General features: G+C 39.3%; 5 protein-coding genes and 1 long non-coding RNA gene across 6 annotated transcripts; 4 read left to right on the top strand and 2 right to left on the bottom strand.

Moving 5' to 3' along the window:
- The first annotated feature begins 148 nt into the window (after positions 1–148).
- Positions 149–1,029, top strand: LOC124349962. The gene is made up of 4 exons (XR_006920330.1): positions 149–304; positions 378–450; positions 533–562; positions 642–1,029. It is a non-coding gene; the product is annotated as an uncharacterized LOC124349962 (long non-coding RNA).
- Positions 1,030–1,411: 382 nt separating this feature from the next.
- Positions 1,412–4,315, top strand: LOC124345381 (1-phosphatidylinositol 4,5-bisphosphate phosphodiesterase delta-4-like). Its single transcript, XM_046798298.1, has 4 exons — positions 1,412–2,858; positions 2,937–3,140; positions 3,211–4,038; positions 4,103–4,315. Exons 1-4 carry the CDS (start codon positions 1,757–1,759, stop codon positions 4,177–4,179), a joined length of 2,211 nt encoding a protein of 736 aa, XP_046654254.1. The 5' UTR covers positions 1,412–1,756; the 3' UTR covers positions 4,180–4,315.
- Positions 4,316–5,802: 1,487 nt separating this feature from the next.
- On the top strand, positions 5,803–9,111 carry LOC124345496 (ATP-dependent RNA helicase DDX51-like). Its single transcript, XM_046798309.1, has 9 exons — positions 5,803–5,954; positions 6,035–6,149; positions 6,237–6,861; positions 6,921–7,045; positions 7,115–7,282; positions 7,345–7,487; positions 7,554–8,075; positions 8,138–8,303; positions 8,362–9,111. Exons 1-9 carry the CDS (start codon positions 5,932–5,934, stop codon positions 8,638–8,640), a joined length of 2,166 nt encoding a protein of 721 aa, XP_046654265.1. The 5' UTR covers positions 5,803–5,931; the 3' UTR covers positions 8,641–9,111.
- On the bottom strand, positions 8,664–13,836 carry LOC124347851 (S-adenosylmethionine decarboxylase proenzyme-like). Its single transcript, XM_046798484.1, has 8 exons — positions 13,507–13,836; positions 11,747–11,833; positions 11,547–11,673; positions 11,371–11,473; positions 10,331–10,770; positions 10,176–10,268; positions 9,954–10,109; positions 8,664–9,888 (listed from the first exon to the last, which is right to left on the bottom strand). Exons 1-8 carry the CDS (start codon positions 13,632–13,634, stop codon positions 9,751–9,753), a joined length of 1,272 nt encoding a protein of 423 aa, XP_046654440.1. The 5' UTR covers positions 13,635–13,836; the 3' UTR covers positions 8,664–9,750.
- A 1,766-nt stretch (positions 13,837–15,602) lies between these two features.
- On the top strand, positions 15,603–16,636 carry LOC124349835 (probable 60S ribosomal protein L37-A). Its single transcript, XM_046800728.1, has 4 exons — positions 15,603–15,714; positions 15,958–16,093; positions 16,155–16,239; positions 16,483–16,636. The coding sequence occupies exons 1-4, from the start codon at positions 15,712–15,714 to the stop codon at positions 16,580–16,582; spliced, it is 324 nt and encodes a 107-aa protein (XP_046656684.1). The 5' UTR covers positions 15,603–15,711; the 3' UTR covers positions 16,583–16,636.
- A 162-nt stretch (positions 16,637–16,798) lies between these two features.
- On the bottom strand, positions 16,799–21,992 carry LOC124344454 (trafficking protein particle complex subunit 10-like). Its single transcript, XM_046798007.1, has 20 exons — positions 21,779–21,992; positions 21,601–21,709; positions 21,298–21,527; positions 21,036–21,229; positions 20,774–20,969; positions 20,597–20,708; positions 20,321–20,514; positions 19,865–20,254; positions 19,564–19,796; positions 19,403–19,497; positions 18,904–19,324; positions 18,704–18,830; positions 18,428–18,640; positions 18,177–18,368; positions 17,979–18,114; positions 17,793–17,920; positions 17,556–17,720; positions 17,313–17,490; positions 17,123–17,251; positions 16,799–17,054 (listed from the first exon to the last, which is right to left on the bottom strand). The coding sequence occupies exons 2-20, from the start codon at positions 21,638–21,640 to the stop codon at positions 16,897–16,899; spliced, it is 3,531 nt and encodes a 1,176-aa protein (XP_046653963.1). The 5' UTR covers positions 21,641–21,709; positions 21,779–21,992; the 3' UTR covers positions 16,799–16,896.
- Positions 21,993–22,331: the final 339 nt, after the last annotated feature.

Raw genomic sequence — 22,331 nt, 5'->3', positions numbered from 1 at the left:
GCATTTAGGCGGGGAAGGAGTCGGAGGGAAAGGAGCTGCTGAGTCTTATAAGAGAAACCAGTAGAGACCAGACCCAGGCGTACTACGCACTGCTGTTATGGCCCATTCCCCTCCCTTTTTATTTTCAGACGATTGTTTTTTCAAGGGCCTTCCTTCTCCATCTACCACGGAGATGGGGACGGTATAAAAAGGAATAGAGTTTCTCCGTCCAGCAATCATTCGCTCTTGCTTCTCAGCAGCATCTTCTACTACATTCCAACGTAAACGAGGACTCTTCCAGAAAATGAACTTTATTCGCATTGTGGTAACCATCATTTATAGTGAACTATTCACTTCTTTTATAACGAATATGTCAGCTAACTTTAATTTTATTGCAGATGTTCTTCGCCGTCTGCCTTTCTATGATCGCCGTCATCGTCGCCAATCCAATCCCGGCCGACAACGAAGGAGGTAAAATTTTTGCGACTTGAAAATTTTGTTATGAAAAACATTATAAATTTATCGCATCAATGTTTTTTTTTTTTATTTACAGGAGTTGCTAGTGCCAGAGATCAACGTCAACGTAAGTTATTTTATTTAGTTCAAACTTCATAAAAACAACATATACTAATAATTTTCTAAAAATATCGTACGTGCATCAGGAAAATTGTGTTTAGATTCTCAATGCTCCCACATTCGCTGGACCCGATAAACCAGTTGTCACGGAACATATAATACCGGACTATGCCCTGTCATAAAAAGACGGCCGTTCCTTCGTATATTGAGGTTCTCCAAAAAGGAACTGTTATTGACGGGTTAAACACGTTTTTATTTTTCTTTCCTATATACATGTATCTTTAAATTAATTGTTTTGTGCACCATGTCCATATATACGATGGCTGTATGTAAATAAGCCTCAGAACGGTTAATTTTTTTGTAATCGGTACGGTGTTTGGTTTACATTCACGTTTCAATATGGCGATGTTATTCTTTCACAAAACCTGTTGGATATTGTTGGGTGAATATCAATAAATGAACTATTTTACACAACTTTTGTTATATTGGAATGAATAGAGCATTTTGGAAAGGCTACATTGCGGATGTTCCCCCCCCCCCCCAAAAAAAAAAAAACTATGACGTCGTTGGATGATCGCTTTCCCAATGGATGGGAGCGATCTTCTGTTATAGCAAGCGACAAAACCACAAACTCTGGGCAAACATTTCCCACATTTAAGCACTTTTGTTCATTTTATGGCTCTTCGTCATCGCTTTTAAACGTTTGTGCCGTTAAATTTGAACTAGTAGTATTATTTTGGATAACGTATTTTAGGCTATAATAGACTCGATTGGTTCTTGATCAATTGAGCCTTCCATTAAAACCATTCATCGCAGATGTAATGTCAGTGATGGCAGTGAATTTACGCCAATTTAACTGTTACATAGTACTATCTAACTCGGCGTTTTTCCCTAGTGGAAAGCACTATCTATTTAGACAGTTTCAGACTTTCACTTACATTTATTCACATCGTAATTTTTCGAGCTGAAAAGAAACTTCACAATGTCTCTTCCCGTTTCAAAATCCAGGACACGAATTGTGTTACAGTAGTCGGGGCTGGGAAAAAGAAGACTGTTAGCAACAAAATACAATTCACCATAACGTTCAGTCTTCCAAAAGTGTTCATTTGAAACAAACACACAGAGCACAGCGATCGCGCAACTCAAAATTTGTCTTCAGTTTTATTCATTTTAAAAATTTAGTATTTTAGTTTCCCGTGTTATGGCTTCCTCACCAACCCAAACACAAGATCGCACGTTAAACGAAAACATTGAATTTTCGACTCAAGAAAAGTGCCAGATTGATTCGGTGCCTTCCAAAATAATTCACGAAGATGTCGTGATTTCACTACAACGCGGAGCTTGGTTCTTGAACGCCCGCCCAACAGAGGGTCGACAATTGCTGTACGTTTCATTGGATCAAGATGTGGTCAAATTCCAATGCGGACCCGCAAAGGCCATCTATCTAACCGACATCACAGACGTGCGATACGGATGGAAAACGGACACGTTTGGCGAAACGACCCGGAAGAAGAACGACCTGCGATGCGGTTTTCGATTGAAAGAAGATTGCTGTTTCTCCATCGTTTACGGGTCTCAAAGACACACCCTAGATTTGCAAGCCAAGGACGCGACGACTGCTCAAACGTGGGCCAACAATGCTTCGGGTTTAATCGAGGCAATTCGAGCGCGGTCATCATCGCGCTCGGATAAAAGTGAGTGGCTGAAACGAGCGTTCAAAGAAGCCGACACGGATCGTTCGGGCTTCCTGAGCTTCGATGAATGCTGTCGCCTCTTGAGCAACCTCAACGTGAATCTGGAGACGCCAAAAGTCGGCAAGTTGTTTCAATTGTCAAATACGAACCGTCATCGAGAGAGAGGCGAGAGCGTCCTTGATGAACAAGAATTTCTGCACTTTTACAACCTGGTGAGCGAACGCAAAGAACTGACGACAATATTCCAAAACTGCGCTCAAGGTGATGCCAATCTTTCAGGCAACAACCTGGCGAAATTTCTCAGCATAGAACAGGAAATGAAACATGCTGATCTGGCCTACGCCCAGAGGCTGATCGAACGACACAAATTACAGAACGCCATTCAAGAAATGACTTTGTCTGAATTTCAATCGATGATGAATTCTCCGCTTTTCGATATTTTGAAAGAAGAACATCACCAGGTGAATCAAGACATGGATCAACCGATTAGCAATTATTACATTTCCTCGTCTCACAACACTTATTTAATTGGCGATCAGCTGATGGGCGGTAGTAGCATCGAAGGTTATGTTTCTGCTTTGGAGCGTGGCTGCCGGTGCCTTGAACTGGGTAAGTCTTTTTTAAAAGAATCTTTTCTTTTTAAATTAAAAAAAATAAATACTTAAATTTACCTTTGCTCATAAAAAGACTTGTGGGATGGGCCAAACAACCAGCCGATAATCTATCATGGTCATACGAAAACTACCAAGTTGTTAGCCCGGGAGGTGTTGGCTAAAGGAATCAAACCTTTTGCGTTCAAATTCTCTCCTTTCCCGCTCATTTTGTCCGTCGAAAATCACTTATCATTCTCGCAACAAACCATATTTGCAGAAGACTTGCGTCAAATATTTGGTAACTTTCAAAAATAAATAAATAAAAATAAATGTTTTATTTTATCAAATTATTTATTTTTTTAAAAAAGAATCTGCTCTTTTGAGTGGCCCTGAGGAAGTTGGCGGAATGAAATCGTCTCTTCTTACGCCCAATCAACTTCGTGGAAAAATCATTATCAAGGCCACTGGAGCCAAAGTGTGTTCTCCCGCCTTGTTAAGTCTGCTTAACATATGTCGCTCTTATACAAACTTTGAAAAATACGAATACCACAACACGAGGCATAAGAGTGCGTGTTACTGCGTCATCTCAATGTCCGAACTGGAAGCCTCAACCTACCTGAAAAAGTTGACGGCAGACGTCACGCAACATTTCACGTGCAGAACCATGATGCGAGTTTACCCTACCGCTACACGAATGGCGTCCAGCAATTTCAACCCGGTTCATTACTGGAATTTTGGAGTTCAAATGGTGGCTTTGAATTTTCAGACACTCGGGAAAAATCTTGAAATTAATATCGGCCGCTTCCGCCGGAATGGCAGTTGCGGTTATGTCCTCAAACCGGACTGGCTACTCGGCAAAATTGAAAGGATACCAGCACTTTCGGGCAAACCACGTAAAATATTGTTGATGCGGATCATCAGCGGTCAAAATCTTCCTAAACGTCCTGGTCAGACTAAGAAAGGACAATTTTACGTTTCTGTGAGAATTGAAGGACATCCACTGGATTTCTACAAATTCCGGACGAATTATTTAATGAATGGCAATGGTCTCAACCCGTTTTGGAACGAGAAAACTGAAACAAAAATCTGCTTTCCTGAATTGGCAGTCATATGTTTCAGTGTTAAATATGTCGACGCATACAAAATTAAGCAAACTGTTGGTTCGTATTGTTTGCCGGTGGAAAGCTTGGCTTCAGGTTACCGACACGCACTAATAATATGTTAATGTATATAAATATGTAATACGTACTATTATTTCAGGTTACCGACACGCGCCACTGTCCTCTGCTGACCTAGTCTCGTCCATTTTCCTTTACGTCAAAATGATTGATTTATAATCTGAGTTTCGATTCCAAGAAATACAACTCATTTAAAATTAATAGTTAAAGTCATTCTACCGAAATCTGTACGGCCTAAATCAAATAGAATTACAATAATTTATACAATACATTTCTCAAATTGGAAAGTATGTTTTATCTGCCTGATATTCGGTATTAAATAAAATGACAATTGCCGCTACACCGTTTCGAGGACCAATCGACATACATTACTTTGAGCCTGGGGTCTCCAATCTCCAAATTCTCTATAACAAAGCAACATAATATGAATGAAAGTGAACAGCGTTGAATTATAGTCTATAGTCCCGAATAGTCCTCCAAACTACTAGAACCATGATCTATTAATTTAATAGATCATGGTTCAGCTGCACTCTAGGGATCCTTAAAATTATCGTGAAGTAAAATAATAATAATAAAAAAGCTCAACATTTGCAGATTGGAATTGCCGGAACTCAAAAGAATGTGAACGAAGGCTACAGCCGGAAACTGTTATGTAATAGATGATGATTGTTATATCGAAATCCAAGAAGTGTTTATCTTTCTACAGAATGAGACACGAACTCTATTTAAATTGCATAGCTATATGTACCGACCTCATCAATCAGCCTTCACCTACTTTTTTTAGCTTAGTCATTTAAATTTAAGCATAAATATCCCCAGGGAAATATTACCGGTGAAAGTGCTATAGGAATCCCCGCAAACTACTTAGCGATTTATATATCAATCAACGCCACCAAAAATTTTAAAAAAGGAAGAATAGAGATCAATTTTGTCCTACCTTTAGGCCTGGGAAATGGTATCTATAGTTGCTCCATCCATCAGCTGAAGAGTTCAATTACACCAGACGGGATAGCGTAAAAAGGGTGTCCTCGTGAATACACCCACATTCACATGGGCGTACATTAGGACATTTTAAGAAAGGGGGGAAAAAGAGATAACAAGTCGGGGAAAGTTGAAAATGAGACACTGCTGGGTAATGTAAACCCTAATTGTTAATAAATGGGAGAATCAAAGGATTACATGTGATACACTGCATTGATGCAGGTAATGCAAAATTAAAATATCTAGTAGGTCACAGGTCAATAAAAGAAAAAGGAAATCATTACCCAAACCCTGAGATTGTTGCTGATGACCTGATGACAGGTTAACATCCACCTGCTCAAGACAAACTTGCATATTGTGTGGTTATGATGACTGGCGCAGGCCTCAAATCTGCAAAAAAGAAAAAAAAAAGGTTACATGTAGTACAAACAAACTACCATGACTACCATCGACAGGGCAATTACATGATAAATGCTAGTCAGGAACGGTCAGGAACTAACAAATCACGAATCTGGAATGTTCACGATTAACTCTTATATAGCTCCCACAATCATTCTATTTGTATTCTTATTAGTTTTATACCCGCTTACACTTAAACAGCATGGAGTATGACGGTTATCAAAACAATATAAATCTTGAATTTTGTCTCTGACTTTTTCGAAATTTTAAACTAAACGAAAGCAGACAACACTTCTACGCGCGAATTCTACGTGAAATTTTTAGTGAAATTAAAAAAAAAAAAAAAGTTTATAACTAGAAGTTTCTAATTTTACCGTTAGCTGTCATCACTAGCTGTGTCGATTTTTAAGTCGTCTGCTACACACACGTGCATGATTGCATGAAGGTGGCAACTCGCAGTCTTATTTTTGAGTTTTCAACATTTCTCTGATGTCCGTTTTTCACTGAGTGATTAAGAAATTAAAACACAACATGTACTCCAATTTAGAAAACAGGTCAGTTGTGTAATACATTTTTGATTTACCCTAATTTTCGTTTAAAGTCAATTGTTGACATCAAATATCTCTTTCAACAGTGAGATCGGTCTATCCGAAAGAGAAGCTAGGATTTTAGCTCGATTAAATGCGCGAAAGAATAGAAAACCGCCACAAGAATCGTTTCAAAATGGTCACACAGAAGCTGAAAAGAGTGTAAGTTACACTCTTTAATTACTCTTTAATGTCCAAAAGTAAAAACTTAATTCCAATGATTAAAATGTCATCCTTTGAAAATGATAGATAAACAATGAACAAGTCAAGAAAAAGAAGAGAAAACATTTGGCATCAGAGACAGAGATTGCCAAGGAATGTGATCTTGTTCATCCTGAAGTGACAGCAGACAAGGATAAGGAAAATAAAACAGAAGTAGATTGCAATAATGAAACTGTTGCAAACCTAGTCCTCAATGAAAATGAAACCGACATCAAACCAAAGAGGATTAAGAAGAAAAAGGTGAAAACTTTGCCAGAAGGAGTTGAACTGCCATCGCTTGAGGAAATTAATGCTGACAATGCTGAATGCCAAGAACCATCACCCAAGAAGAAAAAGAAGAAGAAGACTGGGCCAAAGCTCAAGAAAGATGAAAGTTGCATTGCAAATGATGTAGAAGAGGAAGATCCATCAGTAAGTGTTGAACCAGCAAAAAAAGAAGAAGAGCCTGCTGGAACTGGCTTTACTATTTTGGAAGAATTCAAAGGCAATAAAAATAACAAAGTTTTCAGAGTTTTGCCCACATGGCTTGCCAAACCTTCAGTAATATCATGTGACTTGAGCAAAAATAAGATGCCAATTAAAGAGCTAAATGGACTTGACAAGTTTCTCCATGATGCTCTAAATAGAAACAAAATCGGGTTCTTTTTTCCAGGTAATTTTTTTTTGTTATTCAGTGTGGTGACGTTATTATTTAATTGTGGTTATTTTCAGTCCAACAGCAAGTCATTCCCTGGTTATTGGAATCCCAGCAGCAACTTTTCAGACCTTGTGACATGTGTGTTTCGGCTCCTACAGGAAGCGGTAAAACATTAGCGTTTGTCTTGCCAACAATCCAGGTATGCGTTTTTATTTTTTTGAATTGAATAATTCGATACATTTGTTATATTTTGCTATGTTGGTCCAAGGCTTTATGGAGGCAAAGCGTCCGTAGATTGCGTTGTCTAGCTGTGCTACCTGTTCACGATCTGGCAGTTCAGGTCTATCGAGTCTACTTATCTTTCTGCGCTGGTACTAATCTGCAAGTAGCGTTGATTTCTGGACAAGCGTCATTTTATGACGAACAGCAATTACTGGTTTGATTTTGAACAGTGCTTTTCTGTCTAAATGTATTTTTAACATTCTTTTATCTTTCCAGGTTCGAAAAGGCAAAGCTGGACAGTATCTTACCAAACCGGATATTGTCGTTTGTACTCCTGGGCGATTAGTTGATCATCTTCAAAGAACTCCTGGGTTCTCGTTAAAATCTTTGCGGTATCTCATCATTGACGAGGCTGACAGGTAAAACATAATCATAAACATGAGAGCTTTGAACAGCGTAACAAGTGTAATTATTTCCTGTTACAGGATTATGGAAGAAGAGCACAATGATTGGCTGTTTCATGTTGAAAAAGCTATCGGATTGTCTTCCGAGAATTTAGTTGCGCAAAAATTGAGTCGACCATGGGAAAAATACGTTCAGAAGCTGCTCTTTTCAGCCACTCTTTCGCAGGACCCTGAAAAACTAACTCGGCTCGGTCTATTTCAGCCAAAGTTATTTACTTCAGTTGTGTCAACTGAATCAGCTGAATCTACAGACAACACTATCCAATCGCATCACTTTGTTGGAAAATTCACGACGCCAGCCGAGTTAACGGAACACTTCTTCAAATGCCCACCCATGCTGAAACCACTCGCTGTGTATTGTTTGCTGAAAAAATTCAAATATCATTCGGCACTCTGTTTCACAAATTCACGCTCAGCTACCCATCGGCTTTGTGAACTTTTGAAACAGTTTGGAGACCTCAAAGTGGCCGAATGTTCATCCGAAATATCGAAAGCTCCTCGTGATAAACTCCTTAAAGATTTTTCCTCCGGCAAAATTGACTTGTAAGATTTACATTCGATAGTAACTCAATATTATATTTATTTAAACAACTTTTATCTTCTAGGCTGGTGTGTACTGACGCAGTTTCTCGTGGTATGGATTTGGGTGTTGTGGACTGCGTTATTTCGTATGATTCTCCTAAATATGTCAAGAACTACATCCACAGAGCAGGTCGGGCAGCCCGTGCTGGAAGACCTGGAACTGCCATTACAATATTGATGGATTCTGAGGTTAAAAGTAAATATGTTAATTGTGTTTCACGCAATCTAATAAACTGTTTGATTATAGATGCATGGATTCAACAAACTATTGGCGATGGCTGAAAAGAAGAACGTGACACCGCTGGATATGCAAGTAGAAGAGTTTGAAACTTACGAAGAACAGTTCCGTAAAGCTCTTGACGGTCTTAAAAACACGGTCAAAGAAGAGATCAACACCAAGATTGTACAAAATGATCGAGCAAGGCAAAAGAGAGGGTTCAATCCAAGACCTGGAACAGGCAAGGTGGTTGGCAAGAAATTTGTTAAACGTAAAGGGAAGAAGGTCATTAAACAACGGTGCCAATGATTTTGGATAATAAATAACCAACGTGTGATTGAAGAGTGTATTTTATTTCTGAACACGCAATACATAATGCATTCAGTTTTTGTAAGGTACAACCAAAACCTCGTATTGAATATTTCATGGATAAGGTAAAAAATTGAAAAAGGTATATACGCTGCTGAGAGCGAGAAAACCTAAATTGGAAAAGTAATATGAAATGTGACATCATCCAACAAAATATGAGGCCCGTAATCATTACTACATGTAAAAGGCCAACAGTATTTCTTCTCATGACATTTGCATAATTTCGTAAATCAAAGGGATTATGATGAAAAACACCAAAAGATATAAATATCGGGTGTAACAAAGAGCCAAGTCGTCAACAAATCGATCCGAATACATCTTCCGTTTTCGCCTCGGAAGATTTTTTAAATTGTCTTCATCAGAAGATATGGGTTGGAGGGGGGGTTTTGGGTGTAAGAGAGGGGGGGGGGGGTGTAAAAACAGAGTGTAAGTAACAGGCAAGCAAAAAAGACGCTACCACGTATTGTAATATTGGCGTTTTGATTTCTCTTTCGGTCAGATCCACCTAATTTTTGCCGTCGTTGAAAAGTGGAAAAGATGGTGGCTGTCGGTTTTGGTGTATAATCGGCCGGTTTAACTGCCAAGTCACCCTCATATGCGACTCTCAATGTAGATAATCATAAAATGTATGACATCTTTTTACCCACCGTATGCTCTTATAAAATCACTACTCGGTTTAATAATAGTACATTGAAGTCGACATTAGGAGATCTTGGTGCGCCACCAGCAAAAGAGAACCAAATCTGAGGGCAGAACCAAACGATAGAGTTGATCCTTCTCTTGATGTAGAACCACGATGAGCGTCTTGACCGTATAGCCGAATAACTGGAATCGTCCATTCACCCCGAAACGAACCGCGCGACGTGAAGTAGTAGGAGGAGTACGAAGCGACGCGGCATTGAAAGATGAGGGTGACGCCAAAGATGACAGAAGACAAAAGAAGAAAAAGAAGCAAAGAAGAAAGGGAGAGGGGAAAAGGAAAGGGAGAAGGATTTCCGAGGCGATATGGGAGATGCACCCAGATCCATGGGGTCTGGGTTCCCGCCAAACTCAGCTGGGAAATTTGGAATAAAGAGCGTAGGTCAGGTCGTAGTTCTTTAGATGGCAGTACTGAATGTCCCGACGCTTAAATTCACTCAAAATGTCGGCGTTCAATAAGTCTTTGTGCGTATCTTCCACCACCGATGCCTGCCAATGTCCAAAGCAATGTTAAGAAGACTTAAAAACATAGCAAATCTGAATGACTAAAATACCTTGTTGGCGAATGAAGTGACGATAAACTTGCCCGGGCGGAAAGTTTCGAGAACGCGGGCAATCACGTCCATGTAAGATGATTGCGGGATATTGCTCTCAAAACTAACGTAAGAAAACTTGGCTTCCGGAGTAATATGGATGGTCATATATTCGCCCTGATAAGTCAATAAAACGAAAGTCAAATTAATTGTTTATCAATGACAAAACAAAGAAAAACTCACGTTTTTAAGAACACCGTTCATCGAGTAGCCACAAGGATCAAACAGATAATCATCAATGGTCACATTGGGTAAGATCTTGTCGATACCCGATTTCTAAGAAAAAATAAAATCAATAAAACTACTGAGCACTGAAACATTATTGAATGAAAAAATACCTGCGTAGCTTCAGCCGCGTTGGCGGAGAATTGCTTGGTGAAAATTTTCATGACTTCCGGATCCAAATCACTCATCATGATCTCTAGAGTTTGATCCGCTTCCGAAGGGCTTGAACCACGTCCACCTCCCAAACTGATGGAATAGCGTTGGGAGACATTCCTCTTGTTAAGACCCGACAGATTCATGGTACGCAAATCCAAGCTATCATCGCTGCTATCAGCTCCATCACTACCACTATCTTCGATCCCATCGCAGCCGCCATCGCTGCTGCTTCCGTCAGTCCCCTCCTCGCCATCCGAGGCTCCGAATCCATCGTCGCCATCGGCAGCGCCGGCCAGCAGGGCACTCAGTGAGTGACCGGCCGGAGAGGCGTACGGGTTGAGTGTATACAAGTACCAGCAATCGCGATTCACCGCTCCCAAACAATAGGCCGCACCATCTGCATTTGAGAAGTTGAACAAATGAGGTCATGAATAAAAGTTGCAGAAATAAATGGAAAATGTTCGCCAAATCTATCACGTCCGACACAAATTTTAAGGACAATCACGACATATATCGCTTTCGATAATCCCAATTCAGATGTAGTATCGATCCGGTTAGACGAGTTGAGCGAATGCCAAACAACATCAATAGTCCTCGCCCTCTTTCCTGCCTTCTCTTTTTTTGCTGACATGCGGCGAATTCTATTTAAACAAACAACCCCAAAAGAATTCTGGCATTGGGGAAACGATAAAAACTAGATGGCTGTTTGCAATTTCCATTCTTCAGGCCACGTATAAATTTTTTAAAAGTCAGTTTGCTCATGTTTCAAGATCAGGTCGATACGACCGAGTTTGCTGACGCGAGGAGACACTCATGTGTGTGTGTGTGCACGCGCAATCGCGCAATCGACGCGGTTGGAACCGACGCGTGCGATCAATAGTCTAGGCAAAATCGACTCGCACGAAAAAATAACTCAGATTCGCACGAATCGAAATTCTAAACCCCGAGCTGTCCATGGAAAATCGTGTCGAATCATTTCATCCCAGGGGCCACCCACCGTGAAACATGGCATCCAATAAGGCGGCCTCGTCCGCGAAAGTGCGGTGCGGTTCCTGCTGCAATTCCGGGCGCTTGTAATTTTTGCGCGAGTAGAACAAATCCTAAGAAAAAACAAAAAAAATGTCGTTAATCCTTGGATTGAAAATGGGATCAGAAAACAAACGAATGTTATACCTGAACCTCGTCGTAACCGGCGTAACGTTGGACGAGGTAAAGCAGAGATTTCAAGCAGAGCAGTGGGGTGGTAGTACCACAGGTCTTCAAGATGATTCGACGTTTCGAAACGAACATGCTGCTCTCACTATAAAGAAACCAAAGAAAAGCCGTGGGTTGAGCTGAAATATTCAATTTTCAGAAATATAATCCTATTTTACCTGAGCACGTAAGCGTCGATAGTATCGTTACGTGTCATGCTGATGATCTCACAGCGAACGATCTTGAGCATACTCACCCATTTTTCCCTGTAAGAAATGAAATTAAAGATAATTAAGCTACGTGTCAAACATTGCACCAAGGTCGAACACGCCCTATTCAAAGGGAAATCTTTTGCCAAAAAAGTTGATTTTTTTCGTTCTATTTATATTCGATTGCTCCTCATCAGCGGAACCATTCGTCATCAACATCCGGCACACAGCCAAGCCTTCCGACTGTCAATGACGCAAAACGACGCCAGCTCTTACTGCACTAACGAACACAACATAATATCGCCAAGTTTATTTGATTACATTCAATTCAACTATACTTCCTGTGCACGATAACCGATACTACTGTTCTTATCTAGGTTACTTTGATACATTGCGGATAACGGGATAAGAATGATATTATGCAAGACTGAATTCGATTGGAACCTAGGGCAATCATTTCCGCTCGAGCTCATTCATAGAATGTCTTACACTGTGTTACACAAGTATACAATGTTTTCAACTCTCTTCACAAAAACAAAAATAGAACATTAAATAAACATTGGAAACAGCTGATACCCTCCCCTCTCAATTGGTAGACGGCCAAAAGGGAACGATACAAATAAGCAAGTCGGCGCTTATTATTGAATGCAATCTTATTATACTCTCCTCCTTTTTTTGTATTATACGACAGGTTTGTCAATAGATTCTGGAAAAGTTAGCTGCCAATGCGCAGACTCGGGTCAGTGCGGTCGACCATTGATTTTAGCTGGACGTGAAAATGAAATGCCAACAATGTGTTGTTGTTTTCGCTGTGATGCAATTTGAAAGGAAAAACCTCTGCTACTACTTCGTCTGAATGGTGCAATAGCCTCGGTTCAAGTCACCCAGAATCGTCATACAAAAATAAAGGTTGCACAGTCCAGTCTAGGAAACTTCCAAGGACAACCATATAATTCAGGCCAAGGGATTGCCTACTGATTTTGTTTTGGAGGGGGGAAATGGCTTAATGGACACAAGTTAAACGTCTTTAGGTCTAGATCAAGGTCACGGCATTGGAAGACTATTTCCTGACGTTGTAAATGAATTAATATACATTTCGCTCGCAGTTGAACAAAGGAAATCACGTGCTCCTCCATAGCTGATATCGAGTCAACTCTACTGTAGCCCACGTGATATGCAAATCCAACCCCTAGTCAAAGCAGTCGGTACAAGTTTTAGACCTTTGAGCGGTTATTATATGATGGCTAGACTACTTTGTAATCGGCTGGATTTTCTTTCTTTGACGTTAAGAAAAAAAGGGGGGAGTGGAAGGGAGGTTCGATCGGCTTCTAGAAGAAAAAAAGGACAACAAAACCCATGGCAACAGACGAAAAATGAAACCATCCCGGACTGAGGACCTTTAAACTCTTGCTGATTGGTGAAATATTTTTTACGAGGTCGCCAACCGGAAAGGAATGGAGACAAAAGACCGCAGGGTGAATTGGAAAAAAGATGAGATTGGCAAGATAGACAGATAACTCTCGCCAATGAACATTTTTACACTCTCAGTTCGTTGGTAAACAAAATGAACATTTTTTGCCGGCCTTTTCAATACGTCTTGGCACTCTACTCGCCTTCCGTATAGCTTCAAACAGGCATCTATTCATAGCATTTTCGCCCTGGCACCAAAAAGACTAGTTTGCCTCTGGTCCAAAACAGAGAAGAAAAAAACACTTGACTAAACAACTAACCTGGGGACTTTGCGAAGATCGCAATGTTGGATAGCGCCATCTTTCCGGGTGAACCAGACTTCCAAAAGCTTCTCCACGCCTTCGAAATAGTGTTCTTGATGGTGGTTTTCGTTATTATCCTTCTCCATAAGGGTAGCAGTATAAGCTCCAGATGATAGATCAGAAGTGAAAATTTTTCTCTGCAATTTCTCTGATCACTGAGTTGTTTCCCCTCAAAAGTTCAGTGATGATGGTGGTAAAAAAAAAGCGCTGGTAAAAGGGTTTGAGAGCGGTACAGAAATGTCTACTTCGCTAGGCCGTGCCGGTTAGACTGATTGTATGTCTGCTGAGGGGGTTGGTGAAATAGAGAAACTTGCTAAAGGGGAGGAGCTTTCTGTCGCACAGCCAACCAATAGAGTGCGTACCTAGTCCAAGACCCGGCCATTTTGAATTGAAAGTATAGAAGAAAAAAATCGGAAACAGGCCACAACTGCGGTGGCTATTTGTTCGCAGAAAATAACGAAATGCAAATCAGAGAATTTCCGTTGGATTTTCATGTTGCAATCCATTGGGTTTTTTTCTCCCATTGACCACTTGTAAAAATTTGCATTTCGCATGGATGTCACCACTTCCAGCGGTCGTTCATATTCATATGCAAATTTTTGGGAAACGATCGGGTTGTGTTGTCATCAATGAAAAAAAAATGAACTTTCGACTGTGTGATTTGATGACTAAGGGGCAATGTTTAACAGTCGTGGCGACTGTTTGATTCCCCGGGGATAAAATGTTTGACTCGGGTTTCTCATTTCATTATGACATGATATCGACAATTGCTAGTTTTGCCATCCCTGCTGATTCAGTGGTCAACTGTCTATTCATTCGTCTGTTTTACTTTCGGCTCTATCTTATCAATTGTGGTCAAAATCCACTTGAGTACCAAGCAAAGTTCATCAGCTGTCACGCGACACTCCAATGAACCGGTTTGCCTTTTTTTGTGGTAATCGGGAAAAATTCGCTTCCTGCTTTTATTACGGTTTAAAGTTGTTGAATAATAAGAATAACCAGGATTTAAATCAACTCTTATTTTGAGCCTCTTATCATCAATTGAGCAACCTTTTTAAGAGTGGAAATAGACGAAACATAAATTTTTTGGCTCAGTTCAGTTTTACGACAGATGCAAATGCCGGTGGAGTAAGTTGCACATAATTTGCCAAGGAACGTCATCATTTTCGATTTAGAACCACCTTTTTTCTTTTTACGGTTGAATTAGATACAGTTGACATTTGGAAAATTTCTTTAAAGCGTAGAGTCACGTTGACAATTGTATTTTTAAATCGTTTGCTTATTTTCTCCTTATCAAAATAAAATACATGGTTGGTTGGGTGGAATTGTTGCGGTCAATAAGAACGGACTTTCCGATCGAATGGAAAAGCATATGGTTGTAAGTTAACAACTTTACCGCTAGATAGCAGAAGCTAGAAGTGCAAAAGAAATCGAACGAGTTTGACTTCAAGATTTGTGTACTCCTTCGGTCCTTCCTACCTACTTCTTAGTTCTTACTTACACAGTTTGTGTGAGAATTTATATGAAAAAAATGGACCGAATTTCAAATGACAAATTCAATTCATTAAAAAAAATGATCGCATAGTCGTCATGCAGCTTCTCAAGAATATTTTCAAAAGTTATACTTTAATATAATTATTGTTAATGAGGTAAGATTTCAAGTTTTGCGGGTAATTGAGGTAGAAACAATTAGGCCTAAACAAGCATATAAAAAGGTAAAGGTATTTTGATTAAATCTGTGATATAATATTGCAATGGCCGTTCGCTCTTTCAAAGACTGAAATAAAAACACACAAGAATACTGTTATTTGTCGAGTAGCTATAAAATAGCTATACAACATGAATGTTTTTCTTATCTTTCATTTGAGTTGACTTAGGTGCCACGAAATCCTTATTGAATGCAATTGAAATTACTTTAACGGAATATTTTGAAAATTTAGTTTGAATTATTTTAATATAAATGATTGATTTATTGATATTTAAATAACATAGAAAACCTTTATAAAAAGATCAAAATGATCCGCACATCTAAAATCTTTTTAGAAATATGGCGTTTTTCAGTAAAAAGTAGTGAAGCCTCTTCTAACTATTGTCGGTAGTCTTTCTTTTCAGAAGGAAGTTTCTATCGTCGTCCACTTAGCTGCTTGAGTCCATCTCATCGCCATGGTATGGTTCCGGGTTTCATTTATTTATCTCTCTTCATCCATTAGAAAACTTGTCCAAATCGAAATCTATTTGAACTTTTAGTTCTATGTGACGTGTAATTGATTAATTGTAGAATCAACTGCTCTGTGTGAACTAGTGAAACTTGTAAATTTCTCGTGTTTCTTCAACGCTTGACAGAACGGACTCGTTTGTGTGTTTTTGCCATTCCCGTCACTAAACCTTTTCTTTGTTAATGTATTACAGACGAAGGGTACCTCAAGCTTCGGAAAAAGGCACAACAAAACCCACACGTTGTGCAGACGTTGTGGTCGCTCTTCTTATCACATCCAAAAGTCGAGATGTGCTCAATGTGGCTATCCCGCTAAACGTCTGCGTCACTGTAAGTTATTTTCTCTATTGCAAAGTAGCCAAGTCTAAAATGTTTCTCTGGTTTGTTACAGTCAACTGGTCGGTTAAGGCCAAGAGGAGGAAGACCACTGGTACCGGCCGTATGCGTCATCTTAAGATCGTGCGGATTAAGTTCCGGTAAGCATTTTTGAACTTAAGCATGTGTTGTTGACTGCACATTCTCATACCATGTTCAAATTTTTGTGACCATGGTATTTAACTTAAATGTGCAAAAGTAAATTGAGAGGTTTCGCTAACCCTTGAGTCTTATTATGACCAGTGTTTGATAGTAGCCTGTACTACAGTTTTAAATTGAGTCTTCAAGTATGATGTATATTCTTCTTGTATACTGTTGTAACACAAGACCATTTTCCTGTTTAGCAATGGATTCCGTGAAGGACCCAGGAAGATTGCCTTCCAAGCCCGCACTGGAGCCAAGCCCACTGTGGGAGCTAGCAAGACTTCTGCCCCAGCCAAATAAATTAATTTGTGTTGGTTATAAAGAAAGGCTACTCAATACAATGGGATCCCAACATTCATTTGTACAATTACTTAATTCAAACCTTACACATATTAATCATTCATCTCTAGTTGTAAAATAAAGTAAACAAATGAAATAGAAACTAGGTTATTTCTCAGCTGTTGAAACTATACATTTTGTTGAAAAATAAAAAAATAAATTTCAAAAATTTGAAAATAATTCTAATAAGGTTTTTATTTTACACAATTCACGTCATGGATACAAACACCCAATTAGACTTGAGATTTGCCATTCGCAACCAAAATATTCATATTTCAAGAAGTGGAAGTATCAAGGCTTGTAGGACCATTATTAGATGGTGCCGCAAGTACATGAACTTGTTGTGCCTTGCTCCAGTTATAAACTTGTCCTGCGCTGAACGGCTCCAATCGAGGAAGTGAAGCTGCAGCAAGATCGGGTTTTCGACTACCATCTGTGACGAGGGAAACGTCGACGATGACTTCGAAAATACATTATTGTACTAAATTATAACTTTCGTACCTTTGGGTTTTTGTTCGGCCGGAATGTACCTCGACAATCTAACAGCCGGAAGAGGTAGAAAGCCGCAAACCAGTGGCATCACATCCAGCGTAACGGAATGTTTCGATGATCCTTCCATAGAAAATACACCTATTCAAAGAGATTTTAATCATTTAAACTATTTAAGTCTGATTATTGATTTGAAGTGTACCTGCAGTCCGTCCACAGACAGCCCATAGAGCCTGATCAGCTAGCACTTCATACATGAGTGCTGCTGACGAAGCCTGTTGTAGATCACTTACTGACAATGTCATGTGACAGAGTGATCCAGCTCGAAGGAAATCATTTCCTTTTACTGGTTCAACACGTGAACGGACCGTAAACAGGGTCTTCATAGGGAAAAAAGAAGCAAATTAGTGAGTAAAATCCACATGTTAATAAACTATTTGCTTACAGCGTAGTCGGTAATGTCAAAATTGAAAGAGAATTTTTTCCAATCTACGCTACCATCGAGACGATAATCGACCGAGAACTCGGCCTTTAATAATGGCATTTCATACTGAACAGGAGCACCACACAACTCCCACAGATAATTTGCTGGTTGCTCTTGAGATATTTTCTGCGGATAGAAACGATTTATGTCATCTCATATTTTCAGGATAAAATTAATAACTTTGGAATAAGGTAATACCAATGATTGAGAGCTGCCGTTGAGATTCTTCCACTCCAATTTAGAAAGAGCCGAATTTTTGTACGTCGAATCAGGTAGAAGTACATTCGGATTTTGAAACTCAAAGGCCCGGCTCGATGGAGTCAAACCTGCAATTAGACCAGGTTAGTCGACCTTAAAAAATGGCATGTTTACCGCACTTGTTACCTTGGACATGGATATTGACAAACTTTTTGGTGTAGGCAGTGTGAAGCTTGTACTGAACGGTAAAAGGAGCGTATACGTTCAGAGGCAGATCCAATAGAGGTGGAGTTTTAGAAAGCCACGGACAATGAACCGACAACTAAAAACAAATCAGAAAATGTTCCAACATTAAACAGATTGAAATTTAATAATTGAAGTTACTTTATGTTCGACAAAAGTCGCTTCTTTGGATGAGGTGAAGCCGAGATCTGCCATAATCTTTAACGGAAACGTGACTGTTTCAAAAGCGGCTATAGGACGCAAGACGAGGTCAACTTCACGCTGAAAAGGAGTGTCAGTGTTGGGCAAATGAATCGTCAGTCCCCGTGATGAACACAATCGAAGAGTTTTCTCCTAAAACATAAAAAGCACGATTGCAAATTTGAACAATAAAAAGCGAGCGAAATAAATACATTTTGAAAAGCCGTGCTTCCAGTGCGAATCACCAATTCAACTTCTTGTTCAGTTCCAGCCAAAATATCATCGCGAGATTTGATGACCATAACAGATGGCATCACCTCAACAACAGTAAGGCTGAGTTTAGGGCAATTTATACTGTGTATGAACTCTAGCTTTTGGCTACAAGCCACAAACTGGGTAACAACATAAGTGCCTTCATGATCAGCCTAATAAAAACAAAATGTAAAGCTATTTTAGATCAAGGAAACATTGATTGGTTAATTAATGACCTTCATCGTCAGTGTTAGTTTATTGACTCCAGGTAAGATCGTCACATCTTTAACACTGAGTTTATGCGTGAATTCTTCCTTGGTTACGGACAGTTCCGTTGGAAGAAGTCCATGGCTCACTTTACGCCTAGAAATGTTGGAATTAAATTATTGACTTGCAAAACAAACACGATAAGGGCACTATAAACGAAGTAACTTACCCTAGGAGCTGTTGAGCACTAGGACATACCAGTGCGACCGAGCTCAGACTGCCATCTTGCTTAAGATGAAGTTGCTCCTTGATCGGTATATAATCATTCGACGAAGGATTTTTTGTTCTAGCCGATACAAAGCTGTTCGGTTTTTCACTCGCAACTGGTTCGATGGGTTTATCTGTCAACGATTTCTTCCCACCGGATTTTGACAACTTGCTGCCATCAGTTGCAGCACTCTTAACCGCTTTGACTGTTACGGTAACCTCACTGCAATTTACAGGACCCGGAAAGTGACTTATCACTTCCACGTTTGCACTGACTGTTGAATCGCACAAAACCGAACAAGGCTCATCCAAACTTGTATCGAAATCTACACGCATATCGACTAAATCAATCATGCAAGAACAATTGATCGATCGATATTCGTCTACAGAAAACCGGAAAAAAAGATTTTATACTTTAGGAAAAAAAAAAAAACTTTATTAAATTCAAAAGTAAAACCAACCTTGAGCGGATTGAAGCAAATAATTGAAATACTTCATACGCGTCTCTGAATTCAAGCCGGTATAGGCTGCAATATTCGCAGATGCTTCAATAAACCTAAACCAGTGATTTCTATATTAGTAGTAACATACTAACTAGTGTATCCTAATTAATAAAATGTACCTGACTCGGTCTCCTATTTTCAGAAAGACTTCGGCAAGCTCAATGTGGGTATCAATTTTCAGAAGAGGCCAATTCTCCTCTTGATAGCCTCGCAGCAAATCCAGTAAAAAACTTACTGACTTTTGAGGTTGATCGAGCTGAAGGTAAAAACGAGATAAATCTCGGCCAATCAAGCGAGCGGATCGCAGTCGACCGCAATGCTTAAAGGTCCCCATTGCCAATTCACTTAATTCCTAATTCCAAGTAAAGAGATTTAAAATATTTCCCATCAAAAGCCTAAAAGAATAAAATTAAGAACTACCAAATAGTGCCTGGTAAAGGCTTGGCTAGAAGAAAGAGCCTCTTTTAGCTTGTCAACTGGAGTGGGACGGACGGCTGATTCATCCCCGAAATCTGTGATGCCCGATGAAAGAGTAACAACGCAATGCAATTCAGCACTGCCCACAGAAGCGCCCGGAAGCAGACCACATTTACGCCCCAATTCATATAGCTTATCTTTAGCCATATTCCAAAGAAGTGCAAAAGACTCCATGGACGCGCCAGAAGCTCCTACATGGGATTGACAAGTAGATAAAACCTGTAGACATGTCAGCAGAATCCAAGTTGGGATTGCACCGTCGACCGTACTGACGTTAAGTAATTTCAGTTCATACATATAGCTCTGGACATAAGACAGACACCGCCGAGCAACCTAAGATAGAAAAGAAATGTCACAACTTTTGATCGATTAAAGTGGACCAAAAAAGAAATGTAATACCTCGGCTGGTTTGGAAGAAATAAGTAAAAGTGCTGACTGCCTAGCAAACAGATAATTACGAAAGTCGATAACAGACATGTTATGATCCTGAATTTTCTGACGTAATTCAAGATTAAAAGCGGTTTTCGGATTGAGACAGACTCCGGACCAGTTATTGGGAGTTGCTTGAAATGCCAGAAGCCAGTCAGGTGCATCTATTTTACAAACAAAGTTTAGTATGACACAAATTTAAACAGAAACAAAAATAGTAACTTAATAAAATCAAGGTTAACTAACCACCAACAGCAGAATTAAGGACAAATTGGGTGAACAGAGCGTCCAGTTCATCATACTGCACCAAAGCTTCATCGTAGAGCCCCAACATTTCAAATGCGAATGCAAGTTCTTCCTAAATTTTCAACGATAAAACTATTTTGAGTCAAGTAACGTGGTTTAAATTTACTAAATTCATACCTGCAGTAAGAAATAATTACAAAAGTTCCAATTCAGTTCGTTGCGCCGTTCTCGTTGGGTGCGCACCGTTTCTTCAAACTTCGAAAGCGTCCGACTAAATGCTGCCATTAACGCCTGTCTCAATCGGAAAAGAAAGGTTTGCCAAGATTCTGAAGACTTTGTTTCTCCCTTCACTGGATCAACAACTGATAGACATCTAAATTTCAAACAAAGAAAATTAAATGTTGAACAAAATAAATATCACTTGGAAATAATTGCTCACCTTTCAGTTGTTTTCCCTCCAAAGTCATTTTTGACCTTGTCTAACACAGTGGTTCTAGGAAGAATTTTATTGCTCTTTTTGGAATCAGAAGTTTCTACTAAAATAATCAGCCAGTCTGAACATTCCACTTGTTTTACTTGAGTGAACCAAGCTTGAATATTTTCTCGTACACTAGCTTTGTATGTATCAACATCCTGTAAGAACCAAATACAATTTAGAGCTGCTCACTTAAAAAAAGTAAAAACAATGACTTAATACTTACTGGACATTCAACCCAATATGTATGAAGGACTTGGCTTCCTGAAAGCTTTTTAAAACCTTTTGGTAGTTCTTTAGAAACATCATTTTCAATCTTGAAGGGCTGAAAAGAAGCACTTAAAGTGACTGCTCTTGGTGGGCGCCCATAAGATCTTTTCCATTCAACTGTTTCTTGAGGTAAACCTTGTGATGTAGCTGATTCCAATGTGCTGAAGAGTTGAGTATCTCCAGAATCTTATCATTACAATCATGTTCAAAGTTATTTTTAGAAAGTGATGCATTTAAAAAAAAGGTTATGTTGACCTACAAGTAATAACTGGTTGTGTTTTAGAAGACATCCTGCACATGACAGGTTAGCAGTATTGACTGTAGAGGATTCTAGAACACAATAAAAGTGTTGCAGAGATTCATTTCATCTGTCGCACCAATAAATTCAAGGATAAGTGTTGTCATCAACATCGTATATATCTTTCAGTCGATCGTACCGTTCTCGCCTATCCAACTATCGAAGTAGTGATCATTGCAATTTGTTGTTGTTCGATCAAATAATGGAGTTTGTTAGATGAACCAAACTTTAATGCCCGGAGATGGGCCGAAAGAGAAGTTAAGAAACTAAATAAACATACGCGTCCTGATCTTGATAGATCAAAATATTTGTGAAATATGAGGAAAACTAAAGAGGAGTGACTGACCGGTCGTCTGCTAGTTTTTATTTCCGCGTTGCCAAATTGTCTAAGTGCGCAAGTTACAAAATTAGGAATCTAAATTTCGCCTTTTTCGATTTTATGGAAAACTTTGTTAAACTAAAAACTATGTTTAAAAATACTAATTTTAATTAGCAGACCAACTGACATAGCTACAAAAGGTCAAATGAAAAGAGATTTTGATAAATGGTTTCCAGTTCCACAAGGTGAGAGTCATTCAAAATTGGAAGATAAATGATGATTATTGATTTTTCAGTTTTCAAGATCGTATTTGTAATAAGTAAAGGGTCGGCTTGATTGATATCTCTTCTATACGTATGAAAGAACTTAATTT

This window comes from Daphnia pulicaria, chromosome 1 (genome assembly GCF_021234035.1).
Source record: "Daphnia pulicaria isolate SC F1-1A chromosome 1, SC_F0-13Bv2, whole genome shotgun sequence".
In the NCBI taxonomy this organism is placed as follows: domain Eukaryota; kingdom Metazoa; phylum Arthropoda; class Branchiopoda; order Diplostraca; family Daphniidae; genus Daphnia; species Daphnia pulicaria.
This window is presented reverse-complemented; position numbering and strand designations above follow the sequence as displayed.